At 54.2% G+C, this 27,411-nt stretch overlaps 5 protein-coding genes across 7 annotated transcripts; 4 read left to right on the top strand and 1 right to left on the bottom strand.

Moving 5' to 3' along the window:
* The first annotated feature begins 1,783 nt into the window (after nucleotides 1-1,783).
* Kcnk4 (potassium two pore domain channel subfamily K member 4) lies at nucleotides 1,784-8,304 on the top strand. The gene is made up of 6 exons (XM_052173348.1): nucleotides 1,784-1,972; nucleotides 5,953-6,079; nucleotides 6,198-6,358; nucleotides 6,542-6,728; nucleotides 7,102-7,241; nucleotides 7,912-8,304. Exons 1-6 carry the CDS (start codon nucleotides 1,784-1,786, stop codon nucleotides 8,302-8,304), a joined length of 1,197 nt encoding a protein of 398 aa, XP_052029308.1.
* Nucleotides 8,305-8,989: 685 nt separating this feature from the next.
* On the top strand, nucleotides 8,990-11,855 carry Catsperz (catsper channel auxiliary subunit zeta). Its single transcript, XM_052173362.1, has 5 exons — nucleotides 8,990-9,010; nucleotides 9,195-9,507; nucleotides 10,775-10,851; nucleotides 11,047-11,113; nucleotides 11,738-11,855. The coding sequence occupies exons 1-5, from the start codon at nucleotides 8,990-8,992 to the stop codon at nucleotides 11,842-11,844; spliced, it is 585 nt and encodes a 194-aa protein (XP_052029322.1). The 3' UTR covers nucleotides 11,845-11,855.
* A 699-nt stretch (nucleotides 11,856-12,554) lies between these two features.
* On the top strand, nucleotides 12,555-22,471 carry Esrra (estrogen related receptor alpha). 3 transcript variants are annotated; one of them, XM_052191248.1, is made up of 7 exons: nucleotides 12,555-12,755; nucleotides 13,962-14,298; nucleotides 19,226-19,342; nucleotides 19,471-19,599; nucleotides 20,573-20,740; nucleotides 20,832-21,101; nucleotides 21,440-22,471. In XM_052191248.1, the coding sequence occupies exons 2-7, from the start codon at nucleotides 13,974-13,976 to the stop codon at nucleotides 21,697-21,699; spliced, it is 1,269 nt and encodes a 422-aa protein (XP_052047208.1). In that variant the 5' UTR covers nucleotides 12,555-12,755; nucleotides 13,962-13,973; the 3' UTR covers nucleotides 21,700-22,471. The 3 variants fall into 3 exon arrangements, with proteins under 3 accessions (XP_052047208.1, XP_052047215.1, XP_052047203.1); XM_052191243.1 differs by lacking the exon at nucleotides 12,555-12,755 and adding an exon at nucleotides 13,033-13,151; XM_052191255.1 differs by lacking the exon at nucleotides 13,962-14,298 and having other exon boundaries at nucleotides 12,687-12,755.
* On the bottom strand, nucleotides 22,419-23,499 carry Trmt112 (tRNA methyltransferase activator subunit 11-2). Its single transcript, XM_052191282.1, has 4 exons — nucleotides 23,185-23,499; nucleotides 22,983-23,084; nucleotides 22,771-22,860; nucleotides 22,419-22,692 (listed from the first exon to the last, which is right to left on the bottom strand). Exons 1-4 carry the CDS (start codon nucleotides 23,410-23,412, stop codon nucleotides 22,585-22,587), a joined length of 528 nt encoding a protein of 175 aa, XP_052047242.1. The 5' UTR covers nucleotides 23,413-23,499; the 3' UTR covers nucleotides 22,419-22,584.
* A 200-nt stretch (nucleotides 23,500-23,699) lies between these two features.
* Nucleotides 23,700-26,727, top strand: Prdx5 (peroxiredoxin 5). The gene is made up of 6 exons (XM_052191268.1): nucleotides 23,700-23,971; nucleotides 25,318-25,452; nucleotides 25,783-25,914; nucleotides 26,180-26,218; nucleotides 26,333-26,394; nucleotides 26,488-26,727. The coding sequence occupies exons 1-6, from the start codon at nucleotides 23,804-23,806 to the stop codon at nucleotides 26,591-26,593; spliced, it is 642 nt and encodes a 213-aa protein (XP_052047228.1). The 5' UTR covers nucleotides 23,700-23,803; the 3' UTR covers nucleotides 26,594-26,727.
* Nucleotides 26,728-27,411: the final 684 nt, after the last annotated feature.

The following is a 27,411-nucleotide window of genomic DNA, read 5'->3' on the forward strand; positions in this document are numbered from 1 at the left end:
CACATACCCTCTTCTCCCTGAGGGCCTCTCCCTCATAAGTGGCGAGCCCAAGGGCCAGACTATCCTCATGGGCGGAGAAACGAAGGCTCTTCCCAGTCCAGTAATAGACCTAGAAGATTCCAGGAGATGAGTGTGGCTGTGGCGGCTGTCCTGAGCCCCGGGCCAGCTGATGTCCAGGTTAGGGCAGCGCTGGGGCCCCGATCCCAGCCTGGAGAGTTGGACTCTACGCAGACCCCTCTCTGGCTCTTCTGCTACTCACTAGCCAGGACAAGACAGGATCGGGAAGCCCAGAGGCTGCAGGTGCAGGTAAAGCGCTGGGTGCAAGGCGGTTGGTGGCGAGAACCGGTGGTGAGGGTGCGGCACGCAGGGAGACGCAGCTCTGGTAGGGTTAAGCTTCAAAGGAGGGGGCTTTTGAGGGCGGGAGGAGGGGGTCCCAGACCGCCGCCCGCTCGGTCTCTGGGCTGCCGCTGTCACCTCCGTGGCCCAGCCCTCACCCGCTCGAGGCGGCGCGGAAGACCTGGCCGCAGCCAAAGCCGCAGCCACAGAGTAGGCAGACAGTAAGTGCGGAGCCGGCGCGGGAATGTGGGCTGGATCCCAGGCCCCGGGAGCTGGGAGGTAACCGGCAGGGCGGGACACCTCCAGCGCGTGGATGCCTTCCTCGAGTGGTGTGACCGTGCGTCCTCGTCGCTGGTCACGCTCGGAGGCGTCGGCGTAAGGACGCGGGGGAGGTGGTGGGAGCAAGCGGCTGGTGTGCGGTGTCACCCGGGTCCGGGGTGTGTGTGTGTGTGTGTGTGTGTGTGTGTGTGTGTGCGCGCGCGCGCGCGCGCGTATGCATTCGTGCGTGTGGACCTCTGGGGTAGCTCGGCACTGCGGGAACGCCCATGGTGGTCAGTTGTGCCAGGGTCTGCAGAAGCATGGTGCAGTGCTAGACCTGCAGCCTGGGCAGCGCGCGGCTAGAGCTGCAGGATGGAATGTGGCTCAAAGATCTTTGTGGCACATGTAGCAGGCTATGTATACATGTGTGTGCGCGCGCCTGCCATCTCCCGCTGCCCCCTAGGTGACAGCTGTCCCGTGGGCTGCTGTATCGTGCCACCCTTCCCTCCCTGTGCTGCACTTCTGGGAACTTTGTGGCCGCTTTCCCTTTCCCTGGCTCTGGGCCTTGCCTATGCCCTGCAGCCAGATCCGCCTCGGGGTTCCTCGAAAGCCCAGCAGGCGGGTGGGGACCCTGGAAGATTCCCCCCCACCCCCCGCCCCGTTGATCCCTACTAGGCTAGAAGGCAGGGGGAGGACAGATGCATCTGAGGAGGCTGCCACAGCTGCACTAGGAGAACCACGTATGGACCTGCTATTCCTGTCTCCGGTTCTGTGGGCTCCAGCTCTTCCGATTTCCCCTGGAAGTCCCTAGTCGTCCCTTGGGCTTCTCTGAGGCAGGCTCTCACACAGGTCACAGTCCCCCTGTTCTCTCACTCACCTGCCTAGCTTAGCGTCTTCTTCCTTGTCTCACTCTCCTGAAGGCTCCAGAGGAAAGAGAAAGGCTGGAGATGGGGCCCAGGTGTTAGTAGTACCTGGAAGCAGAGGATATGTGGGGGTTACAGCTATGGATAATAAAGCTAGGGGCTCAAAAACTTTGGGAAGTCTAAGATAAGAGAAGGAGGGTGTGGGTGTCAGATCTCTTCTTGACCCCATAATCCTTGTTTGGCCTGCAGTGACCACTGCTCCCCAGGAGCCCCCTGCTCCTCCTGCCCAGGCAGGAAGTGGAGCAGGGCCTGCCTCTGGAAGGGCCATGCGCAGCACCACTCTCCTGGCTCTGCTGGCACTGGTGCTACTTTACTTGGTGTCTGGGGCTCTAGTGTTCCAGGCTCTGGAGCAGCCTCATGAGCAGCAGGTTCAGAAGAATCTGGAGGATGGCCGAGACCAGTTTCTGAAGGACCATCCATGTGTGAACCAGAAGAAACTGGATGAGTTCATCAAGGTGGGTCAGCGGGTTGGTTAGCAGTGGGGTCCTGCTCAGGGAGCCACGTCCGTCCAGACACATATCTCTGAGGACAGGGCGGTCCTGCTCTATCTCTGGGAGTGCTGGGCAGGGCTGGGGTCCAAGTGTTTGTGTTCAACACATGTGCCGGCCATGTTGTTGTTGCTAGCACCAGGCTGTGCCCTGGAATGTCTCCCTCCCTGGGTGACGGCGGGAGGAAGGAAGAATGAACAAATAACTGAATGGAGTGGATGAGTGAATGGGTGGAGCACGGGTGGAGCACGGGTGGAGCACGGGGGATGTTGTATTTGCACAGCTCTAACATCATTAGCTCACCAGACCAAACCTTGCATGCGTAGTCACATGTGACTTTCAGTTAAACAGCCGAATTTAAATATAACCCTGGGAATGATTTTTGGTTTTTTGAGACTGGAGCTTGCTATACCGCTGGCCCTCACTGGCCTGGCACTCTCTGTGTTCACAAGCTGACCTTGCACTCTGGGTCTGTCTGGCCTCTGCCTCTGGGAACACCAGGATTGTAGGCTGTAGCAGCCACGCCTGGCTCCCTGCAGAGTTTTTACTTGCTAATGTCTGCTGCTCCTCCCACAGAGTTCCTATGCATTTTTTTTTGGGGTTTAGATGTTTTAGAGAAACCCAAGAATACTTTGAACACCTCCCCCTGTGTTCCCAAGTTTGCACATAAACAAGTACAGATGATTTTAAAGGGTTTCTATTCATACCATTGTGGAGGTCAGTTCAGGGACCCACCTCCCTATGCTTACCAGTCAAGCCAATGGGAAGGGGTGGGGGCCGCAGGCTTTTCCAAGCTGCTTTCTTCTCTATCCAGCCACTAAGGGAAGCTCTGAGCTTCTGCTTTCATGGGTCCTGTTAGTGAACCCCTGCATCATTTCTTTTGATCGTCTGGTCACTGCTCTGGAATGCTCAGGTTTAATCTTAATAAATTAATATTTCTCACTTGATAGAAGCATATCCCTTGCACCCCGACTGTTCTTTGTGGAGGGTCTGCATGTAAGCCTCAGCATCCCAACTGATTCTTAAGGTGGCAGGATCCAGTGCAAAGAGACATGCATCTCTTCCACTTCCAGAAATCAGGACAAGCTCTGCTCAGAAGTGCCTGGGTGGAAAGTGCAACTGGCCAGACCTCAGGGAAGAGGGAGGGAGGGAGGGAGTCTGACCTATTTATCTTCACAATGGAATTGCTTTATTCTGGGATAAGAAAGAAGAAAAGGAGAGACAGGGAATAGGGCTGGGTGGATGGCTGGTGCTCTGCTTCTCCTGCAGGAGCAACTCCCAGGATGAATGAGTCTCAGCGATTGTATTACCTATGAGCTCTGGGTGGAGGTGGGGGGGGGGCAGTAGAGGCACAAACGGTGGGGTGGAGCTTCCCTGGAAGGTGTCACATCCAAGGCACAGATCAGGGACAGATCACTGCAGGAAGCAGTGGACTTGAAGGAGATTTCCTTCTTCCCACCCTGCGGGCTGCTGAGCCCTGGGTGCTGGGAGTGAGGGAGATGGAGAGACTGTGAGAGGCAGCAGTTAGAAGGACCAAGGGAGAGGGAAGGACTCCAGAGTGTGGGGACAAACAACTCCCAAGCAGAGGAACAGCATGGCCAGCCACAGTGTGGAGGCTGGCAAGCCGAGGGTGGAGCAGATGCCGGGTCATTGAAACAAGGCTTAGACAACACTGGAGGTGAAGGATTTGGGGGATGTAGAGAGATGCTACTAAAGAAAGCTTTAAGAAAGTTAAATCATGAGCCCAAGCTGGTGGCACACACCTTTAATAGCAGCACTCTGGAGGGAGGCAGAGGCAAGAGGTTCTCTGAGTCTGAGGTCAGCCTGGTCTATATAATGAACTCCAGGACAGCCAGGGTTACACAGAGAAACCCTGTCTCAAAAAACAAAAGGAAAGAAAACAAAACAGCAACAATAAAAACTAAGTCACTGGAGCTGGTGAGATGGCTCAGCAGTTTGGAGCACTTTTTGCTCTTCTAGGGGATCTGTGTTCCTCATAACTGTCTGTAACTCTAGATCCAGAGAATCTGTAACCTCCTGGCCTCTGTGGGCACCAGACATGCACATGACACACATGCACACATGTAAGAAAAGAAAAGAAATAAATCTGAAAAAAATTAAATCACTTTAAATTGGACATCTCATCTCTTTATACAAAGATCATCATTACAGAAAATGGAATCACCTCGGAAAATCTGTGGAGAAGGTTGCTCTATTTAGGGGTGCAAAATCAGGATCTCATGGGAGGAGACTGGGGAAAGGTTGAGACTAGTTTGGAAAAAGTACTTATGGCTCATACCTGTAATCTCAGCTCTTAGGCTGAGGCAGGAGCACTGCTGTGAGTTCCAAGGTAGCTTGGCTACTAAGTAGGACCTTGTCTCCCAAAACAACACCAAATATACCTCCAATAAAACAGGGGGAGGGGCTGGGGCTTGGGTTGGTTCTCCAGAACTGCAAAGCCTGGGCAGGGCAGTTCACACTTGTAATTTCAGCACTTGGTAGAGACAAAGAGGATCAGGAGGTCAAGGATGGCCTTGACGCATAGTGAGTCCTAGGCTAGCCTAGGGTACAGGAGACATTTTCTCAAAACAATAAATAAATGCTGGACTAAGGAGACTAAGGACTCTCCTTGGGACAAATAGGAGCCTTGAGGGTTTGCAGAGGTTTCTTCAGTGAGGACGAACTCTTGAAGTGGGTCTTACTAACATCAGGAAAGTAAGACAGGCTGTAAACTTCCTGTGGATTATCTCCTTGCTAATCTGAGGAAAGACCCCCCTCTTCTGGTGCTCTGATATCCCAGCACCCAGGACAAGCTCTTCACACACAGACTCTTCCCCTGGGGAATCTGAAGGCAGTCAAGAAAAGCCTGTCCCTGTCCCTTCAGTCACACTTACTGAGCATCATGGGAAACACTGGGTTTGCCTTGGAAGTTACCAGGTGGCCTCTGGGCACAAGCACCCATGTGTAAACATCCTAAAATTGGAAACAAAATGTGATATGTGAACCTTTCTGGAGAGAAGGTCTTGCCTTTCAATACATTGTTTAAAGGCCACACACTTTCAATTTTCACAGTGTGAAGGGCAGAGTCTGCTGAGGCAGGAGCTCACAGGACATAATGAATGACCCAACAAACACCCAGTGTTTATTCTGTATGCCAAATCTATGATATTGGTGCTCTGACTATCAATCACTCACGTGTGAGAGAGGAGAAAACCAAGGCACCATAAGTTAACGTGCCCACAGTCACCGTGAGTTTATGTGCCCATGGTCACCATGAGTTAACGTGCCCACAGTCACCGTGAGTTTATGTGCCCATGGTCACCATGAGTTAACGTGCCCACAGTCACCGTGAGTTTATGTGCCCATGGTCACCATGAGTTAACGTGCCCAAGGCCACCAAGATTAGAACTCAGGCAGCTTGGTTCCAGCACTCATGCTCCTGAATGTAAAATTAGGAATTGATCGTGTTAAGTCAGTTATGGAGGCTTATCCCTGTAATTCCAGCACTTGGGTGGGCTATATAACATGTTTCAGAAAACCAAACCAACCAATCACAAAAAAGTTAGCTTCGTGCAGAGAGTGAGGGAGACATCTCAAAAACTAAAACTGGTGCTGGAGAGATGGCTCAGAGGTTAAGAGCACCGACTGTTCCTCCAGAGGTCCTGAGTTCAATTCCCAGCAACCACATGATGGCTCACAACCATCTGGAATGGCATCTGATGCCGTCTTCTGGTGTGTCTGAAGAGAACAATGGAGTACTCAAATACATACAATAAATAAATCTTTAAAATAAAACAACAAAAAACTAAAACCAAAGAAGACACACACACACACACACACACACACACAGCCAGTAAGCTGTGCAAAGAAGGGGGCGGGGCTGGGAGTTAGCCCAGCGGGAGGGAAGGACTGAGGTTCCTCCTTGTGCACCTTATCCTGTCCTGCAGCTCGTGGCCGACGCCCTAGGGGAGGGCGCAAACCCAGAAACCAATTGGACCAATAGCGGCAACCATTCATCAGCTTGGAACCTGGGCAGCGCCTTCTTTTTCTCGGGGACCATCATCACTACCATCGGTGGGGGTGGAGATGCGGCCTGTGGAGGGAGGCAAGGGGCAAGGCGTTTCCCTGTGGGGGAAGGTGCGGAGGGTCCCCGGATGGCGCCTGGACTTCCCGCATTGTCCTCTCTATCCAGGCTACGGCAACATAGCCTTACACACAGATGCCGGGCGTCTCTTTTGTATTTTCTATGCACTGGTGGGGATCCCGCTGTTCGGGATGCTGCTGGCGGGAGTCGGGGACCGGCTGGGCTCCTCTCTGCGCCGGGGCATCGGCCACATTGAAGCAATCTTCTTGGTGAGCTGCGCTGTGCCCTCGCAGGGTCTTCCCTAGATCCCTGGCAAGTGAGTGTGAACTCCTAGAGAGCAGGAGCTTCTCACACACGCTGTGCCAGGATGCGGGTAGGGTCGGTCGGGGTGAGAGAATGGAATTGAGGGTTATTGGCATCTCAATGGCTCTATCAACCACCTTTGCCCACAGAAGTGGCATGTGCCCCCGGGGCTGGTGAGAATTCTGTCTGCAGTGCTCTTCCTGCTGATTGGCTGTCTGCTCTTTGTCCTCACTCCCACCTTCGTGTTCTCCTACGTGGAGAGCTGGAGCAAGCTGGAAGCCATCTACTTTGTTATCGTGACGCTCACCACCGTAGGCTTTGGCGATTATGTACCTGGTGAGGCTGACGTTGCCCAGCATTTCCCTTAAGTCCTTGGTTCTTGCACTCCGCCTATGTAGTACCGTGGGGCATGTGCCCCAGCTTCCCCACCAATCACGGAGCACACCATACTTTGCTTTAGCAGGCAGCACCTGATGCTCACTTAAATCTTGCATGCCCGCTCACACTATATATATTAACTTCATCCCCTCTTGCATGCTCTTATACACAATTACACACTCATTGTATACATCTACACATTATAGCACATTCCCTTCTTTTCTAGGGAGGGGCATCCTCTCAAGGTGCAGAAACAGGCAGTGAATCAGAGGCTCGCAGGCTCGCCTCCGGCCCCTATCAACTTACTTTCCACCCCCTTTGAACCATCTAGGCAATGGCACCGGGCAGAACTCTCCAGCCTACCAGCCGCTGGTGTGGTTCTGGATCTTGTTTGGCCTAGCCTACTTCGCCTCAGTGCTCACCACCATCGGCAACTGGCTGCGAGCGGTGTCCCGCCGAACTCGGGCAGAGGTATTTGTCTGTGTTCCAGGAGCTGTTCGCTGCCGCGCATGCGCCATGCATGTCACTTGTGTGTTGTGCCCTTACCCCTGGGCACAGGGGCTGTTGGCCAGTCTGGCTCCCCTCCAAAATGTGGGCTTCTCTGAAATTGAGACCCGGACGTGCACTAACGGGAACATTGGAGTAAATTCAGGTTTGTCGCGACTCGACCACCTCCTTCCTCATGGGTAGATAGGGTCGCCAAGGTTAGTGAATAAGAATTCAGAGAGGCAAGGTGGTAGGTAGTACAAGGCTGTAAATCCCAGCACTTGGTAAGCAGAGCAGAATTAGGAGAATTGCTGCGAGTTCAGACTTGCCTGGGTTATAGAATGAGACTCTGTTTCAAAAACAACAGAACTAGAAAGGCCAGTTATATGTGAATTTCAGAATGAACAACGAATACGGTTTTGTAATTTACCTGCATTTTGCTAGCCAAATACAGAGAGGCAGTGAAGGTTGAAGCAAACCCGAGGCTTTCAAGAAAGTTTCTTAAAGAAGGGGGTGCTTTCAGGCCAATGCAGGAAGGGACTTTGTGCCTCTGGGATCATCTACAGGCTGGCGTTCCAGGGTCAGGTGGATGCATTTGGTAAAGCGGCAGCTTCCGGAGCTACAATGGGCCGATACCTTTTTCCTCTCTGTGCAGATGGGTGGCCTCACGGCGCAGGCTGCTAGCTGGACCGGCACAGTGACAGCACGAGTCACCCAGCGAACTGGGCCCGGCGCCCCGCCGCCAGAGAAGGAGCAACCTCTCCTGCCCTCCTCTTTGCCGGCACCGCCCGCTGTTGCTGCGCCAGCCCGCAGGCCTGTCTCCCCTGCATCCGCAGAGGAGGTCAAGACTCCTTCCCCGCCCACGGCCTCGGCTCTGGATTACCCCAGTGAGAACCTGGCCTTCATCGACGAGTCCTCAGACACGCAGAGTGAGCGTGGCTGTGCCCTGCCTCGTGCGCCTCGGGGTCGCCGCCGTCCCAACCCATCCAAAAAACCCTCCAGACCCCGGGGTCCTGGGCCTCTCCGAGACAAGGCCGTACAGGTGTAAGGGCAGGATCTCTGGCCCAGGACCCCACGCCAGGCCTTCGTTCTTGCTGATGTCCAGGCATGCTTGGCTTATTTGACCAAAGAGCCCTCTTTTGTCCCACGAGATTGCAACCCTGAGAGGAGTGCAATGGTTGCCAAATGGCACCGCTCTTCCCTGACTGGTTCTTTACATCCAACCACTTCCAAAGCCCAGCATCCAAGGCTCGCTCCCCTGCCGGTTTTGCCCCTCACACCTCACGACTGTGCCTCAAAACCTGCATCAATAAAACAAAAAGTCCGCACCACCAAGTGAGTGCTCCTGGGACTCAAGTGGGTGTGCAAGTGCTTTTCTCGCGCCACCTTGGGGTTAGATCAGGCCCACTGCCCACCTTGGGCACCCACACCGGTCAAGTCGTGCTCTTTTGGTAGGCTCAAGTATTCAGACTCTTGTCCCTGCCTGGAGGAGACCCGGACTTGAACCTGGACTGGGCACTTCCAGTCTTGGCGTTGATATTGGGTGGGGTGGGGGTGGGGGTGGGGGTGGTGGACGCAATTTAGAGTTTTGATGCAATATGCAGTTAGAAGTCTCCTCCCGCGAGACCACTCTAACCATCCGGGAGGAGACTCCGCCCCTCCCCCTTCCTGGAGCGTGACCCCTCTCCCTAGTCGACTGAGTCCCGCGGATACTGGTCCGTTAGTGCAGAACGATGGAGGAAAACTCTATCAAAGTAAGAAGTCTGCCCAAGTTCCCCAAGCCCAGACGCCCCTTAGGGCTCCTTCAGGCCTCTAGAGTAACCTGCCATTCAGCCTAGGTGCTTGGCGGCTCTCCTAGCGTCCCCATCCCAGTCCAATCTCCCTGCTCCCTCCAGCTCCCCGAATCGCTTGGCTACCTTATTTGTGTGTGACCCGCAGCCGGTGCCCAAACCCGCAATCCGTCGCCGCAGCTCGGTCAGATCCAGCCTGTACGGAGATGTTCGTGACCTATGGAGCACGGCCACGCTGTCCACAGCGAACGTGTCGGTAGCCGACGTCTGCGAGGACTTCGACGAAGAGGGCAAATCTATAAGCAGCAAGCTTCGCAAGTACAGCCAGACCATTTCTCTTAGGGAAAGCCTCAACCTCGAGCCCCAGGAGATCCAGCAGCAAGCACGGCTAGAGCTTGAACGGTGCCGAAGCAGGTCCTTGGAGAATGAGGAGGGCCAAGAAGAATTTAACACCTCCTTAGGTCAGTGTATCCTCACCGAGGCGGTGGCTGTGCCATAGGGGTGGGGCTAGCCCGGGTCTTAACGTCCCTTCCTGTGAAATGGGGGTAAGTCCATAGAAACCCAAGTTTCTAGGATTTCTTGGGAAAGGGCGCAGGCGGGAATCGGTCACACTTTAACTCAGACATTCTTTGAGCGCCCCCTACCGGGCAGACGTCCTACTACGAGGAACCCGGGAAACGTAGAAGGAAGGAAGCACAGGCAGGCTGAGCAGTAAAAGCCTGGTCAGTTTTTGTTTTTGTTTTGTTTGTTTTGTTTTTAAATTTTATTTTAATGTGGTGCTGAGGGTCGGAATCGAGCGCATCACGCTTGGTAGGAAAATTCTTTACCACTGAGCATAGTTCCAGCCCTCTCTCACTGTGCATTTAATTTCATCACCGTGCCAGCCGAAAGGACAGAATTCATTCCCTGACTGGGATCTGGTTGTTTTGAAGTCTCTCTTTTGGTCAATAGTTACTTTATTTTTATTTTGTATTTCTTTTCGGAATGGGAGTCTTACTGTATAGCCCAAGATAACCTTGGACCTTGGTATCTTGCTGAGTGTTGGGATTACACACAGTATGCCAAGCACTGTTTGAGACTTGTGTGCGTCTGTCCTCTGTCCCTTCCGTTTCCACCTTCATCAAGGAGTGAGCACTGATAAGAACCCAGTTGTGGAAGTGTACACCCTTGTTCCTAGTATTCAGAAGGCTGTGAGTTCAAAGCTAGCCTAGATACCCGGCCCACTTAGTGAGAACATGTGTACACAAGCAAGAGTGATACAGATATAACAATTGACATATGTTAAGCTGGTGATATGTCAGGCATAGGGCTTCTTGTACTGTGACCTTTACAAGAGACTGTAAATAAGAGACTGTTCCGGACTGGGGAATGTAGCTTACTGGTAGAGTTTTCTCATAGTTTATACAAAGTCCTATGTTCAATTCCCAACAACAACAACAACACACTTACAGAGGACACACGATCCTCATAAAAGGGAGTTCCTATGACTCCATTTACAGGTGATGAATCAGAAAGTCCCCAAGTCTTACCCAGAGGGGCAGTGAGTTCTGGATCCCAGTCGAGTAGGGTTCTAAAGCCTAGGGCTGAAGCCAGAGTCCTATGTGGTCTTTGATGAAGGGGTATCTACAACTATCCCTGAACCCCACTCCCACCATGTGCTTACCCATACACAACTCTGCTCCGTGGTGGACCCAGGAGCCTGACTGATTTCTCTTTTCATTTCTCTAGGATCGTCTAGTTCAGACGTACTAGTCCTCAGTCTGTTAAAGCCGCACCGAGCCTACTGGACAGAGCAGCAGAACAGGGTTGGAGGGGCCTTGGGAGACTCCTGGGGTCAAGTAGTGGGTAGGAGATGGGCAGACTGAGGCTTGCAGTAGTAGCAGGGTGGGGCAGATTTCAGAAAAGTGGGGCAGGTAAGCTGGGGAGGTCATGTGGGAGCACCTCCGCTTTACATGGAACTGGGGTCCCCTGGTTGGTTGAGTCTCTTGTTGCCTTTCCAGCTGCCCCTGCCTCTGATGGAACTCATGGAGACTGAAGTTCTGGACATTCTCAAGAAAGCCCTCAGTAGTGAGCACCCCCTATCCCAGCTTACACAAAAGATCATGGTAGCTTGGGGCTGTAGAATTTCAGGATATGTATGTCTTGCCAGATCCCCTTAGCACGCACAGATACTCCAAGGATGCCCTAAAAATTAAAAGTCAAGAGCCCAGGCACAGGCAAACTCAATGGAGTGAGTGATTCAGAGGACTTAAAATAATCCCTTTTCTAGCAAGTCTGTTTTCTCAGCTTGTCCAGTGGAGGGACACCCTTTGTGTACCTTTGCTTCACCTCCAGGTGGGGGAGCTGTGACAGATCGGGATTTTGGGGGTAAACGTACTGGATATAGGATTATCTGGGTAACCTTCTGTTCACGATATATAAGCATATAGAGGAAAGCGCCAGATAACTAGTTAGAGTGGGTGGCTCGGGAGGAGGCTGGCTCTCACTGCCTCTGGTCAGGCTTGCGGCAACTTCTTCAGCCTTCTTCCCTTCCATTCTTCACATCGCACCTAGGAGATCCAAAATCCCCCAAACTAACAAAGATCCAAATGCAGCACTAACTGCCACCTCAAATCACCTGTGGTTCCTCAAACGGGGAGAAACCCTTTGCCATTGCTCATGGCCCTGAACTCGGCTCTGCCCTCTTCCTAGCATATAGGTCCACGATTGGCAGGAGCCACTTCATGACTAAAGAGCTGCAGGGATATATCGAGGGGATCAAGAAGCGCCGGAACAAGAGGCTGTACGTTTTGAATTAGTGAACCTCCAGCTCAACTCCGTGTGCTTTCCGGTCCCTCGAACCCAAGCTCTACTCCATCAGCATGGAATTTGAATCTTAAAGAAATTAAAGAGTCTATGCATGATCCCAGAATCAGTGCGTGGCTGCTTGCGTGAGGCGGACGCACGTGGCCCCGCCTTTCCCCGTGACCTTCATTCGGTCACCGCAGTGACCTTGAGTTTTGTCCGCTCGCGTCTCACCAGTACTGCCTTTGAGGAACTCGCAAACCAGGACTACTTGCATGTTTTAGGTCTCCTTCTCCACTCGAGGGTCCTCAGGGGTGCTGGTCTACCAAATCTGTCAAGTGTCCCATCAACATAATGGGGTGTTGGGGGAGCAGCACCCTGTTAGGCCCCACCCCATATGCATATGAAGTTGCATAACCACGCCCTTTAATTTACATACATGTTCAACGCCCTTACTGAGTTCACCGAACAGCTACTCCCACTCTTATAAGGCAGAGCACCGCCCTTCTCGTGATGCAAGGATGCTCCGGCTTCTCTCCTACGCTAGCTCTCAGTCCTCGTGCCTCCCTTAGGCTCAGGCCCCGCCTATGGGACGGTGGCGCACGCGTGTGTCGCCAAGACCCGCCCACTGGCCTCCGGGTACGCAGGCGCCGCCGCCTCCCTCGGATATTAGCATAGGGCACCTGGCCCCTCCCCCTGTTTTGCATGCGCACGGCCGACCCCGCCTCCGCTGTCAGCTGGAGGAAGCGGAGTAGGAAGCAGCCGCGATGTCCTTTTGTGTCCTACAAGCAGCCAGCGGCGCCGCCGAGTGAGGGGGGACGCAGCGCGGCGGGGCGGTGCGGCCGGAGGAGGCGGCCCCCGCTCACCCCCGCGCTCCGGGCCGCTCGGCCCCCATGCCTGCCCGCCAGCCCTGTCGGAGCCCAAGGTCCGGGGGCGGAGGGGAAGGCGGCCGCGGGGGTGGGCGGGCGCGGCGGGGGCCATGTGCAACCGCGGGCGGGGGGCGGGCAGCGGGCGGGGTCGCGCCTGGTGTGGCGGCCGGGTCAGGTCCAGCTTCAGGTCCTGGCCTCCGGTTCACCTCGGGCCTTGGAGCGAGTCCCCGGGCTGCTTTCAGATGGTCCTTGAGCATTGCGGGAGTCCTCGGGGTGGGCTGGGATTGAAAGGGGCCCTGAGGCCACGTGGGGGCGCTTGCAGGGGCTTTGGGCCACCCTCCTCTCTGGGTCATAGGTCATCGTAGCGCGAGGGAGAACTTCTTCCTTGTCGCCTCTTCTTACTTCCTGATAACCTGATAGAAGTCCCCCGCGGGCAATGGGGGGGATGGGAGGTTAGTAACTTCAGGCAACTTCCCATAGGTGTGCGCAGGTTGATGGGGGGGGGGGCGGTCCTGGAGGTCGCGAGAGGTGGTGAACTCTGCGGCAGCTGGAGTGTAAGAATGAACCGTGCAAGTCTGGGGTGCAAAAGAGGTGGAGCCGCGCCCTACACGGCATGGCTGGACTGGGCTTGCTAAAGCAGGAGGGGGTGGCGTGTCAGAGGTGAGAGACTCCCTTACTAGAGTGTGGTGAGGGTCTGTGAGACTTAAGTGTGAGTTTGCCTATTGAGTGTGCTCTTTTGCTGGGAGTGTGGGAGAACTTGGGACTGGTTAAAGGCCATGTGTGAGCTGAAGGTTCCCAGGAGAGAGTGAGCATGTGTGGACATGTGGAAACTCCTGAGAGTGTGGCCATATCCTTTGCCCCCGCCCCCTGCGCCCCCCTCCTGGTTCCTCAATGTGCTCTTAAATACTTGAGAGTACCTCCCAACATCTGGGAAAACTGAGCAGAGGTATCATGCTTATGTTTGGGGGTTGAGAGTTGCCTGCAGGTTGAGGTTACCCAGCTTCCTGGCTTGGGTGGGAGCTAGACTTGCCAAGCCGCTCCCAGGTTCCCAAGAGGAGGACCTGCTGTCAGTTACTGGCCCCAGAGGCTCTGGAGACTCTGTTCCCATGGCGACAGCTGGGGGCCCTCTTCATGGGCAGTCCTTCCTTGGACTCTGCCTCCTCCTCCTCCTTGGCTGAGCCTGGAAGCCTGGCCTAGGCCCAGTGTTGCCCAACCTATGTGGCAGGGTGCCTCCCTGTGACCCTGATGGTCTTTCCCTGCAGGTGACCAGCACCATGTCCAGCCAGGTGGTGGGCATCGAGCCTCTCTACATCAAGGCAGAGCCAGCCAGCCCTGACAGTCCAAAGGGTTCCTCAGAGACTGAGACTGAACCCCCGGTGACCCTGGCCTCTGGTCCAGCTCCAGCCCGCTGCCTTCCAGGGCACAAGGAGGAGGAGGATGGGGAGGGGGCAGGGTCTGGTGAGCAGGGCAGTGGGAAGCTAGTGCTCAGCTCTCTACCCAAACGCCTCTGCCTGGTCTGTGGGGATGTGGCCTCTGGCTACCACTACGGTGTGGCATCCTGTGAGGCCTGCAAAGCCTTCTTCAAGAGGACCATCCAGGGTGAGCCCCTACCCCCATCCCCCGCTTCTGTGCCCTTTGCCCTGTACCCTTTGGGCCTGGCACTTTATAATTGGTACAGTGCTGCATTCAGGAGGCCCTGAGCCTGTCTGTTGCTGCTTGAGGTTGGTAGTCTGGAGTTTGAATTTCCTTGTACTTATTTCCTGGGACATCATTGTTTTAAGGAGCACGATTAACTGTAGCTAAAGCTGAGGTTAGACCCCTGGCCTAGTTTACAGGAGGCTCTAGGTTCTGTCTTTAGCACCATATAAATCAGGTGTGGTGTTGCAGCACTTCGGAGATGGGACTGGAGCATCAGGAATTCAAGGTCATCATTAGCTACGTAGTAAGTTGAAGGACAACTTAGGCTATGTGAAAGTCTGCCCCCTCCCCTCAAGGGGGGGAAGCCGGGCAGTGGTGGCACACACCTTTAATCCTAGCACTGGTGAGGTGGAGGCAGGTGGATCTGTGAGTTTGAGGCCAACCTGGTCTACAGAGTGAGTGGCAGCTAAGGCTACACAGAGAAACTCTGTCTTGAAAGGCAAAAAAGAGTAGAAGAAAGAAAAAGCTCCTCGCAGAGATCACTGGTGGCCTGGAATGGGATATGAGCCAGGGTGCAGGTGCCTGCACCTGTTGTGACACTTAGCTCCTGACTTCCCTTTTGCCTCTAGTAGCTGCCGGTAAATCCCTAGCACAGCAAGGAGTCACTCTTCCGGACTCCCCCAAAGTACCACACTACTAACTCAGGGCAGATTTTTATGGGTAACTGGTACAGGTTTGTCATGTTTTAGCATCCAACTTTAAAAAGGCAGGCTTCCTCACTCTTTAGACACTGGTTTTTTTCCCTCTCACCCAGGAGAGCAGTGATGAAGACTTTGAGATGAATATCCTCTGGGGCAGGCCGACTGTCCTTAAGCAACCATTGCTTACTTTGAGGCTATAACATCATTTAATATATATATATATATTAAATTATGTAGTTGGAACTTACTGTGTCTTCCAGGCCTAAACTCCACATCCTTTTGCCTCAGCCTCCCAGGAGGGCTGTGGTTACAGGCAAATACCACTGCAGCTGACTTGTAAAAATTTCCTTAGCATGTATTTATTTTGTGTGGTATACACTTGCACCCAATGCATGTGTGTAGAGGTGAGGGGATACATTGTAGGAGTCGGCTCTTGATGTCTACCATGAAGGACCTGGGGACTGGACTTAGGTCATCAGGTCGGCAGCTAGTGCTTTGACCTACTGAGTCATCTTACCAGGCATCAACTGCTGTCAGAATATTTTTTTCTTGCGTACCTGCGGCAGGTGCTGTCCCTTTTGCCTGCGGGACCTCATCCCCTCATCGCAGCGCTATGAAAGGGTCAGTGTTAAGGCTGACACACAGGGAGGTGCTTGCAGCTACTCGGCTCTCTCACGTAGAAACCGACAGCCCTGGCATTCAGTGCAGGTCCGGAGCTGAGCTTTTAACCCCAGACCGCAGCCTCTGTGTATCACTAGTGACCTGCACTTTGGACCACTGATAGTGATAATCCAGAGAGTTGTTTTATGGGGGTTTTGATGCTGTTTTGAGATAGGGTCTCACTGTTTAGCCATGGCTGTCCTAGGACTCTATAGGCCTGACTGGCTTTGAATTCACAGAGCTCTGCCTGCCTCTGCCTACGGAGTGCTTGGTTCCAGTGAGTTTCACTTGACTGAAGTGCACTGGTCTAAAACTGCTCCTTGCAGGCCAGAGCCAGGTGCCTCCCGTACACCTTCACTTGGACTGTAGGCTAAACCTAACTGCTGGAAACACCTTCGTTTATTCTTTTCTTTTTCTCTCCCTCTCTCTCTTTTTCTTCCCTTTCTTCCCTCTCTTCCTCCCTCCCTTCCTCCCTCCCTTCCTTCCTTCCTTCTTCTGGAGATAAGATCTCACTATAAAACTTTTGCTGTCCGTCCTGGAATTCACTATGTAGACTGGGCTGGACTCCAAATCACAGAGCTCTGCCTGTTCCTGCCTCTCCAGTGCTGGGATTAAAGGCCCGAGCTGTCTTGTCTGGCTCTATTCATTTTTTTTTCAACCGGCCTCTCAAAGTATAATTTTGGGGGTGGGGTGAGGAGGGAGATTGTTAGTGATGGAATTTAGGACCTCATGAATATACTCTATTATACACATACTATAGCAGTGTGCTACACTGTAGCCTCAAGTGTATGTTTTTTTTACCATGCCAGTTTTGCAGATAGGAAAACTGAGGGCTCACAGGTGTTAGGGATAGGAAGGACAGTCGGGGGGTGGTGATGCATGTCTTTAATTCCAGCACTCGGGAGCCAGCGGCAGGCAGGTCTCTATGAGTTCAAGGCCAGCCTGGTCTACCGACTGAGTTTCAGGACAGTCAAGGCTATACTCAACGTGCCTCCACACCAGGGGAGACAGTGTCTTGCTCTATAGCTCATATATGTTCAGTGTGAGTATATACTTGGGCTGAGTATAGCAAGACGGAGAAACCCTATCTTGAAAAAACAAACAAAAAGAACAGGAACCACATACGGTTACACTTGACACTCAGGAGACAGGGGCAGGTGGATTTCTCTAAGTTTGAGGTTAGCCTGATCTACACAAGGAATTTCAGGGCAGCTAGAGCTATATAGAGAGACCCCAGCCTCAAAACAAACACCCAAGTAAGTAAGTAAGGCAGCGATCCTAAGGCCCCACAGCCCTTTGCTTTGCTTTCTTATGTAGGGTCATGCTGTGTAGCCCAGGCTGGCTTCCATCTTGAGATTTTGTTTCCTTGGGCTTCCGAGTGTTGGACTTGCAGGTGTGTGCTGCAGGTCCCTGGTGTCCCTGCTCTTTACTACTCTGGCCTGTGCTCCCACCCAGCTGTGCCTGAGGCTGGGGAGGTGACTCTGACTTGGTCAGAACTGTCAGGTTTGATTTGCAGATTGTGTTGGAAGGCAGAGAGCAGAGTGTGTGCTAAGGGCCTGTCAGGACTGGGGCTGGAGGGCTCCCCTGGGGAGGCATCTTGTGCTGAGCATTGCAGCCCTGTGGAGATAGGAGAGAAGCATCAAAGGCCTGCTGGCTCCTTGTGTGCTCTGGTCTTTGGGACAGCCCCGTAAGGCTGAGGGTACCTACTTCACATCAGGCCTTGAGACTGGCCTTAGGAAACTGGACCTGACACTGAATAAGTTGAGAGAGAACACACAGAGTAAAATGTTCACAATAGCATCCGTCTGATCCCAGCATCTGGGAGGCTGAGGCAAGAGGATTGTGAGTTCAAGGCAAACTTGGGGAGCATATTGAATATGGGCTCTATAATAAGACCCCGTCTCCCACCACCACTGTGTGGCGGTGCATGCCTGTGGTCTTAGCATTTGTAGGTGGAGGCAGGAGGACCAAGGTTCAAGGTCATCCTCCACTATATGGTGAGTTAAGAGGCCAGCCTGGGCTACATGTGATCCTGTTTCAAAAAAAAAAAAAAAAAAAAAAGAACAAAAACAAAGAGGGGGCCGAGAGATGGCACTGGGTGTTGCTGCCCAAGCAAGAGGACCTGATTAGATGCTGGGTGCTCACATAGGAGCCAGATGTTGGCAGGCAGTGACAGGACAGGAGGGGTTGGGCCGCTCTAGTTGAGTTGGTGAGCTCCAGGTTCAGTGAGAGAATTTGTTTCAAACTGTAAGGTGAAGCCCAGGCTGGTCACACCTTTATCCCAGTGCTCAGGAGGCCGAGTGTGAGGCCACCTTGTCTATAAAGTGAATTTAAGGCTGACAACAAATAAATGCAGAGTGAGATCCTGTTTCAGGAAAGTGGAGAGCCATTGAAGGAGAGGCCTTACGTGAACACAGGGCTTCCACATACATACCCACACGTGCACGGAACCGTCCACAATCCCGCAAAATCTAAAACCAAACAATGTATAGTAGTACGTAGCTACAAGGAGGGATTTGTCACAGGGCGCTCAGGAGAGGCTTCTCCAAGGTGATGGGAGGTAAGGGAGCAGACGTGGCTGTCAGGACCAGAGCTCAGGCAGGGTATAGAGTGCCCTGAGGCTGGCCCTGTCTGAGGAGCAGGCAGTGCAGACCAGAATAAGGAAGGATGATTTGCCTGGGCTGTGAGAACCTGGAGGATTCTTTTTGATCAGAAGAGAGGGCCAGGATCCTTTAGGCTCCTGCATGGAGAATAGAGACCGCAGGAAGGTAGTGAACCACGGTGGTGGCATGTCGAGTTGGAAGCTGCAGGCAGGAGTGGGTAAGCGAGAAGGTGAGACTCCCAACACTGCCAGTGGGTTGGACATCAGTTGACAGGAAGGGAAGATGGTACTTGGGTTTCTTGAGCAATGGAAGGTAATCGCATGCTTGGCGGAAGTGGTGTCCTTGTGCAGAGGGTGGATGGGAAGGCCCTGCAGATGTTCTGGGGCTGCTGGACATGTGCATGGAGATAGCACAGAGTTGCTCAGGCTAGAGATGCAAACCTGAAGGCCCGGGAGATGGGGGCAATGAGGCAGGACAGGCCTAGGGTGGCATCAGTTTGCTATACAGAAACCATAGAGGTGCCAGAGGGTGTGAGGACCACGAGAGCCTGTCCTAGAAACAAAAGAAGACAGCATGGAAGGGTTTCTAGAAGTAGAAAGCAAAGCTTTAGGCAAGGGAGTTGAGAACTCAGTGGAGCTCTGGATTTTGCCTGGAAGCCATGGTAGCCCTTGACAGCAGCTGAGCCCAGAAGTGTGGATTCAGGGCAAATATGCACCTTGGCCTCTGGGGCCCTGCTTCATCCAAGCAGGGTTCCCCAACCCAGTGGCTGTTCCCCTCCCTGTCCTGCTCATGGAATCCTGCTCTCCCTTTCCTCCCAATACCCCCAGACTGGTGCTTGCCCGGGGTGAGTGAGGGCCCTCCCGTCATCTGGGCCCCCTCCGGGCTCTGGGAGGCCGCCACTGGAGCCCTGCCTCTTCCTGGCAGGGAGCATCGAGTACAGCTGTCCAGCCTCCAATGAGTGTGAGATCACCAAGCGGAGACGCAAGGCCTGTCAGGCCTGCCGCTTCACCAAGTGCCTGCGGGTGGGCATGCTCAAGGAGGGTGAGCGCTGGGCAGAGCCTGGGTGAGATGGGGGTGGTCCAGTGGGTTGGGTGGGAGCCGGGGGAGACGTGGGGAGTAGGGCTCTCTGCAGCAAGTACTTCATGAACAGTCTGGCTTTACAACTCAAGGTGTGCGTCTGGACCGTGTCCGTGGTGGGCGACAGAAGTACAAGCGGCGGCCAGAGGTGGACCCTTTGCCTTTCCCAGGCCCCTTCCCTGCTGGCCCTCTGGCAGTAGCCGGAGGGCCCCGGAAGACAGGTGAGACCCTGGGTTCCTAAGCTCTGAGGTGGTGGTGGGGCAGCCAGTACAGGTCTGTCTGGTTTCCTCACTTGCCCTGAGACCCAGGTCTTACTTTTTCCATTTCTCCCTAAGAGATAGTTATAAAAGATCTCCACAAACTGAGGATGTAGCTCAGTAGAGTGCTTGCCTACCATGTATGAAGCGCTGGGTTTGATCTTCAGCACCGCATACACCGTACACACTAATTCTGGCATTCAGGAGGCAAACCAGGATTGGGAGTTTAGAGTCATAGGTGGCTGTGTAGGACATTCAAGGACAATAAACTACTTCACAGGCCAGATACCCAAGTAGAAGCGTGATCAGGATGGGGGTGTCTTAGGGTTCTTGTTGCAGTGATAAAACACCATGACCAAAAGCAACTTGGGGAGAAAGGGTTTATTTCAGCTTACAGCTCTCAGGTCACACGTCCTCACTGAGGGGAGTCAGGGCAAGAGCTGATATAGAGGCCGTGGAAGAACGCTGCTTACTGGCTTAATCCTCTTGGCTTGTTCAGCCTGCTTTGTGCACATAGGCCCACCTGCCACAGTGGATAGGGCCCTTCCACATCAATCAGCAAATTGGAAAAGCTTGTCTACAGGCCATCCGAATGAAGGCGGTTTCTTAAGATTTCCTCTTCCCACATATACGTGTGGGATAAACACAAGTTGACAAAAACAAATCAGCACAGGGGGACTTTCTTCTTTGTAAAGGTGTTGGGGGAACCAGGGCCCACTAAATGCTAGACTGTGGTGTCTGTAAACTACCCCCACGCCTCAGGTAGATTTTCTAGTGCTCACAGCCCTTCTGTGTTGGAACACTGTGTCTTCTGGCTTACCATTGGGAGTCCAAGGGAGGCCAGAGGGGAATGTCTGGGAGGGCACCTAGCTCTGAGGGGTTTCAGAGGCCTGCCAGATACGGGTTCGTGACTCTAGTCCTACACCTGTCACCATAGCCCCGGTGAACGCTCTGGTGTCTCATCTGCTGGTGGTTGAGCCCGAGAAGCTGTATGCCATGCCTGACCCTGCAAGCCCAGATGGACACCTCCCTGCCGTGGCCACGCTCTGTGATCTTTTTGATCGAGAGATAGTGGTCACCATCAGCTGGGCCAAGAGCATCCCAGGTAAAGGGCCTGGTGGTTGAGTACCCTTGAACGGGTAGGCCATCTTTGGCCCTGCCGCCTTCTTGACCTGTCCCGTTTCCTCTGCCTGCAGGCTTCTCCTCACTGTCACTGTCTGACCAGATGTCAGTACTGCAGAGTGTGTGGATGGAGGTGCTGGTGCTGGGTGTGGCCCAGCGCTCACTGCCATTGCAGGATGAGCTGGCCTTTGCTGAGGACCTGGTCCTGGATGAAGAGGGGGCACGGGCAGCTGGTCTGGGGGATCTGGGGGCAGCCCTGCTGCAGCTGGTTCGGCGACTGCAAGCCCTGCGGCTGGAGCGGGAGGAGTACGTCCTGTTGAAAGCCCTGGCCCTGGCCAACTCTGGTGAGTGTTCAGGGAAAGCACACAGGTTTCCCCAGAAGGCCTGCCAACCGTCAATGATGGTGGGATGGTCTGTTTTTTGTGACTAAGGAACTGAGGTGTAATTATTAGAAATCACCAAGTAGGCCAAGGTCCTGAATCATACATAGGATTCTGAGCCCTTGTTGTGTGCTGACAAAGCAGTAGTGAGGGGGAAGTGTGGGGGCTGGGAGGCGTCCACAGGTGAGAAAGGCTGGGCCCCGGCTCACAGGCAGAGCAGCGAGGATGTTACCCACCCAGAGTGTCCAAACAGATGGGTCCTGCCCTCAGGTCACCTCGGCCGATGGTTCTCTCCTTCCTAGACTCTGTGCATATCGAAGACGCTGAGGCTGTGGAGCAGCTGCGTGAAGCCCTGCACGAGGCCCTGCTGGAGTATGAAGCTGGCCGGGCCGGCCCTGGAGGGGGTGCTGAGCGGAGGCGCGCAGGCAGGCTGCTGCTCACACTGCCGCTCCTCCGCCAGACGGCAGGCAAAGTCCTGGCCCACTTCTACGGGGTGAAGCTGGAGGGCAAGGTGCCCATGCACAAGCTGTTTTTGGAAATGCTTGAGGCCATGATGGACTGAGGCAAGGGGTGGGACTGGGTGGGGTGGCTGGCAGGATCTGCCCAGCATAGGGTGTTTAGCCCCAAAGGGGCAAAGCTGGAGTCTGGGCAGTGCCACAGCCTGCTGGCAGGGCCAGGGCAATGCCATCCGCCCCTGGGAGAAGGCTTCATGCCCTCCTCTCCCCCCTTTGTGGGGGGACTGTCAGAAGCCAGGAAAGCGAATGCCCAGGTGTGGGCACAGTGCTGCCCCTTGCAAGCCATAACGTGCCCCCCAAGAGTGTCGGGGGCCTTGCGGAAGCCATAGGGGGCTGCAGGGGATGTGTAGGAGGCAGAACCTGATCTCAGGGAGGGAAGGGGATGGAGGCCACAGTCTCCCAGTGGGTGATGCTTTTGCTGCTGCTTAATCCGATCTCCTCTCCAGAGCAGAGAGGGATTTGGAAAGCAAAGGCCCCTGTCCCTTCGCTCCTCCTCATTCGCAGTGGGCATTAGTGCCCCCCCTTGAAGCAATAACTCCAAGCAGGCTCGAGCCCCTGGACCCCTGGGGTGGCCAGGGCCCCCTATCAGCTCCCACCTCCAGGGGTGGGGGACAGCACTGCCTCTATGCCCTGCAGAGCAATAACACTATATTTATTTTTTGGGTTTGGCCAGGGAGGCGCAGGGCCATGGGGCAAGCCAGGGCCCAGAGCCCTTGGCTGTACAGAGACTCTATTTTAATGTATATTTGCTGCAAAGAGAAACCGCTTTTGGTTTTGAACCTTTAATGAGAAAAAAAAATATACTATGGAGCTCATGTACATGGTGGTGTGTGAGTCACTGGGGGAAGTTTGGGGTCACACATGACACATATAGTTAACAGTCCATACAAAGGAAACACGGTCACAAAATACCAAAGTGGGGGCTACCAAGGTTACGTCTCGGTCTCATCATCATTCAACAGCATATTGGGGATCCCGCGGCTGATGGGGAAAAGACGACCAGATTCCGGGCATTGCAGGGTGCCCTCCAGTACATCAACCTGCGGGGGAGCAGGGCAAAGCTAAACACAGGTAGCAACAGTGGGAGGGCTAGGCGGGTGATGCACAAGGATTCTCACCTCAAGCAACACGTGGTGCATCTTCCTCAAAAACGTCTCGTCGTGCTCGTAGCCTTCTGTGGGCTCTTTGGGTACCTCGGCCAAGTTTAGCTGCGGAAAGGAAGCTTGCGTGGTCTATGCGCACACAAACACCGAGCCCGCCCCGCAGGGAAGAGGCCCCTTCCCCCACCGAGCCTGTCCACAAGGGGCGACAGAAGGGGCGGGGTCCTCACCGTGTCCGCTGCCTGCACAAGCGCCGCCCACTCCACTTTGGGGATCATACGCGCTACGAAGTCCGGGTTGAACTCCACGGGGTTGATGCGGACCTCGGTGGCCTGCGGGTGGGAGGGGTGGGGGGAAAGGTTTAGCGAGGTAGGTCCGGGTCCCGGAGTCTCCACCCTGAACTCTAAGGGCGACAAACCCTTGTGCAGTTACCTGCAGGCGCAGCGGGAAGCCACGCGTGCCCACGCCCCGCACATGCGAGCTCAGGAGATTGTGGGTGAGCAGTTTCATGTTGTCACACCGGAGCTCGCGAGGCCGGAACCGGAAGGAGTCCGCACTTCTCCTTTGTACCACTTCCGCTGTAGAAGCCGTTGGAGTCTTCTCCGGGCCGGAAGTGGCAGACTTAGGGGAACTTTTGGGGCTTTGCGGCAGCCGAGACATGGGAAGGACAGCATTGGGTCAAGTCCTGATACCGGAAGCGTTTCTCGGGGAGACTGCAAAGGCTTACGCCGAATCTTGCTCTAAATCGTACACGCTATGCAAATCACATGTAAACCGGCTGCGTTGAGGCGCTCTGGTGGAGTGTAAAACAAGCACCTTTGCGGCTTAGCCAGATTATCTCCCGACCTCTGTTTGCGGTTAAGGGTCAGAAACTGACTTCGGGAAACCCGGCACCTCTTTCTGCATATAAATAAGGCGTGTGACTGCGTCACAGCCCTGCCCCTAGAAGCCGGCGTAGTGGGTGCGGCGTGCTGGCGTGGGCGGAGCGGTGTCTGCACCCTCCTCCTGTGGGCAGAGCCATCTGCGGGTGGGCTGCGGCCGCGGGGCGGGGATGGCACTGCTGGGGCTTCCCGTCCTGGGCAGCACAGCCGGTTCTGTGTTCCGTGCATCGACTACCTGGACGTGCGTGGCAGGCAGAGCAGGCTGGAAAGGAGCAGGTTGGGAGTGTGGCGGGGCGCACAGCTTCAGCAGCGCCGCGGTGACCATGGCCCCGATCAAGGTGACCGGTTTTACCTTTCCTGGGTCCAACCTATCCTGTCTCTTTGGGTTCCACGCGGGGTCTCAGGCTGCCCTCCTTGACGTTTCTTGTTATGCTTTCTGTAAGACCCTGTCGTTGCCTCTCTGACCTGGGACATTTCTTGAGCGGCCCTCTCATACCAACTATGCCACGTCCAGGCACAAGTCCCCACCATTTTCAAGCAACAGAATGCTGTGTCATTTTCCACATTCTGGAAATAACCTCTTTTGCCGCTTGGCCGCGTTTCAAACCCCTTATACCCTTCCCCAAAGTCCCAGCCCTTTTGTGATTGTACTAGAGTCCACTTCACCTCATCTTTTGAAAGAGCCATGGTCCCTTGGAGACCGGATTCTGTCCTTCCCACTTCTGTCTCCACTCTGAATGCGTCCCCGTCCCTCCCCCGCACCCCTTCTGTTTGATCTTTCTGGGAATTCTTGAACCTATCCCCTCTTCTGTTCTTGGACTTCATTTTTAGAGAGAGAGGGAGGGAGAGAGGAAGGGATGGAGAAAGGGAAGGAAAGAGAGAAACAGGGAGGGAGAGACAGACAGACAGACAGACAGACAGAGAGAGAGACCGACTCACTATATAGTCTTGGCTGTCCTGGAACTTTGTGTGCAGACCTGACTGGCCTCAAACTCCTAGAGATCTGTCTGCCTCTGCATCCCGAATGTTAGGATTAAAGGCCCTTTAAAAAAAAAAAAGCAAAACTTTTAAATATCTACTTAGTGTGTATGTTTGGTAACAGGCATGTGAATGTGGAGGTCAGAGGACAATTTTCTCAGGAGTCAGTTCTGTCTTTCTGCCCTGTCGATTGTGGCGATAGAACTCAGGTGATCTGGCTTGGTGGTGGGCACCTTCCTTTCCATTCCTCTTGTGGCCCCAGGAAGCCTCCAGGTGCGCTGACCACCTACCCCGAGAGCCTACATCCTGAATATTTTGGCTTAGGCATCTTCCTTGGTTTTCCAACCTGTTTCTCTTGATGTGTGAATGGGATTTTTCTCCTTCCCTGTTGCCAGGCGCTTTCTCAACCCCAGACAGATCCCTCTGTACTCCTCCTCTGTGCATTGACCCATCTTGGGTGGCTTGTTTGGACAGCATTGCAACACTTGAGAAGGCCTCTCCCTTTCTCTGTTGCCACCAACTGGCCTTCAGCAGAATCAGGCTCGGAAACCTGTAGGATTGTGGGGCGCGGGACGGACAGGAGAGCAAGGACAGAAATGACCCCTGGAGCCTCCAGACACTTTCTCTGCTGGGTGTAAACACTGACTGGTCAAGGTCTCTGTGGGCCTCTCTCTGCTCCATTTTACCCTGGAGTCCTTCCCGCCAGGTGGGAGATGCCATTCCCTCAGTGGAGGTATTTGAAGGGGAACCCGGGAAGAAGGTGAACTTGGCAGAGCTGTTCAAGGGCAAGAAAGGGGTTTTGTTTGGAGTCCCTGGAGCGTTCACACCTGGCTGTTCTAAGGTGAGACTTCTCCTTTCCAGAATCAGAAACTGGGACCGGGAGTGTAGGAGGAAAGGACCCCCCTGGTCAGATCTGATAGCTCTCACTGCTGCTGCTGTGGGAAGCACTGTGAAAATCCCTTGGGACTCGGCTAATGAGACAAAAGCTTTGACTATGGGATTTTGTGGTCATGACCGTAGATACTTAGGGCCAAGCTTCCTAGTAGCGAAGGCAAGAAGGAAGTGGCCGGTTTCACACCGGTTTCCCTACCCTGATCACGGGTGTTAGGGAATAGGAACAGGCTGGACGGCAGCAGCACTTGTCTTTCTGGACCCTTGGTTTTCCTCGTAGACCCACCTGCCTGGGTTTGTGGAGCAAGCTGGAGCTCTGAAGGCCAAGGGAGCGCAGGTGGTGGCCTGTCTGTGTGTTAACGACGTCTTTGTGACCGAAGAGTGGGGTCGAGCCCACAAAGCAGAAGGCAAGGTGAGGTGGCCCCCAGGACGGGTCGGGCCAGGTAGGAGGTTTCCTCGGTTTTTATTACATTTTACTTACTCATTTTGTGTGTGGGGTGGGCACTTGTGCCATCATGCCCAAGTGGAAGTCAGAGGAGAGCCTATTCTCGACATGATTCTCTCTTGCCATGTGGGCTGGGGGACTGAACGCACGCGGGCTGCCAGACTCTGGCGCCTTCACTCACCAAGCCCTCTCACTGGAGATTTCCTTGTGACATCTAGTCTCCTTTCTTCAGGTTCGGCTCCTGGCTGACCCCACCGGCGCCTTTGGGAAGGTGAGTGTATCATCCCTCCCTCAGCCTGCAGTTGTCCTTGGAGGGACATGTTACATGGGGGGCAGCCCCTGGCCCATGTGGGGTTCCTCACACCCATCTCTGCCTGTCCCCTAGGAGACAGATTTACTATTGGATGATTCTTTGGTGTCTCTCTTTGGGAATCGTCGGCTGAAAAGGTAAAGTAGAGCCCCCTCCCCGACCCCCTCCTTGTTGTCACTGGGAGCCCTGGCTGCTGCCTGCGCTTCTGCAGCCGCAACTCTCTCCGGCAGGTTCTCCATGGTGATAGACAACGGCATCGTGAAGGCGCTGAATGTGGAGCCGGATGGCACCGGCCTCACCTGCAGCCTGGCCCCCAACATCCTCTCACAGCTCTGAGGCCTGGGCCAGATGTCTTCTGACTTTCCCACCTCCCATACCTGGCTCTAGGCCAAAAGGCTCAGTACCTCTTTACTGGGGGCCACTTAAATGGAACCTTGATCATATTTCTGCAATAAACAGTTTAATTTGTGTTTTTGCCTCTGGCATGGAGTTGTCTGCTTTGCCCTTGCTCACGTGTAGCTGTAGATAGAGCTGACGTCAATGGCAGGGGTTTGGAGGAGAAAATGGAGGGATAGCTAGGTCGGGTTTCTGTAAGGTAGCATCCTCTAGACCAGCCTGAAGCTGAGAGGACGCCAGAATTGGTTTGCTTGGTACATCCTGGGACATCTGGTGCTTGGTGTAGGAGCTGGCAGATTCCACTGACTCTGAAAATGCAGGACAGGAAGCATCGCTTCAGGCCTCCCATCTTGCCGACTGCAGTTCCTCCAGGAGCACCTGGCTCTGGCTTGCCTTCCTCAGAGCACACAGTACCAGGCTCAGTACAGGAGACTTCCCGAGGGAGGAGCTGTGGAGCGGTGTGGCCAGTGATGAGTGGGAATGAGGGCTAAGAGCCAGGGTCCCCAGTGGGCCTCAGGAGATACAGACCCTGCTCCCAGACTTTGAAATCCACGTTCAGAGGAAGGGGGACTGTTGGGAAACCCTTGTGTTTAGGAGGTTGTACCCCAACAGGTAGATTCTTACAGAGTATCTGACTGATCTGTGTAGGCATAGTGAGGCCTGTCCAGCACCCTGGACTAAACCAGCTCTGCAGCAGTGAGATGATGGGCTGCCAGGCAGGGCGGAAAAGGCCCTGTATCTGAATAGAACCTAGGCAT

The sequence above is a fragment of the Apodemus sylvaticus genome, chromosome 1, assembly GCF_947179515.1.
Source record: "Apodemus sylvaticus chromosome 1, mApoSyl1.1, whole genome shotgun sequence".
Taxonomy (NCBI): Eukaryota; Metazoa; Chordata; class Mammalia; order Rodentia; family Muridae; genus Apodemus; species Apodemus sylvaticus.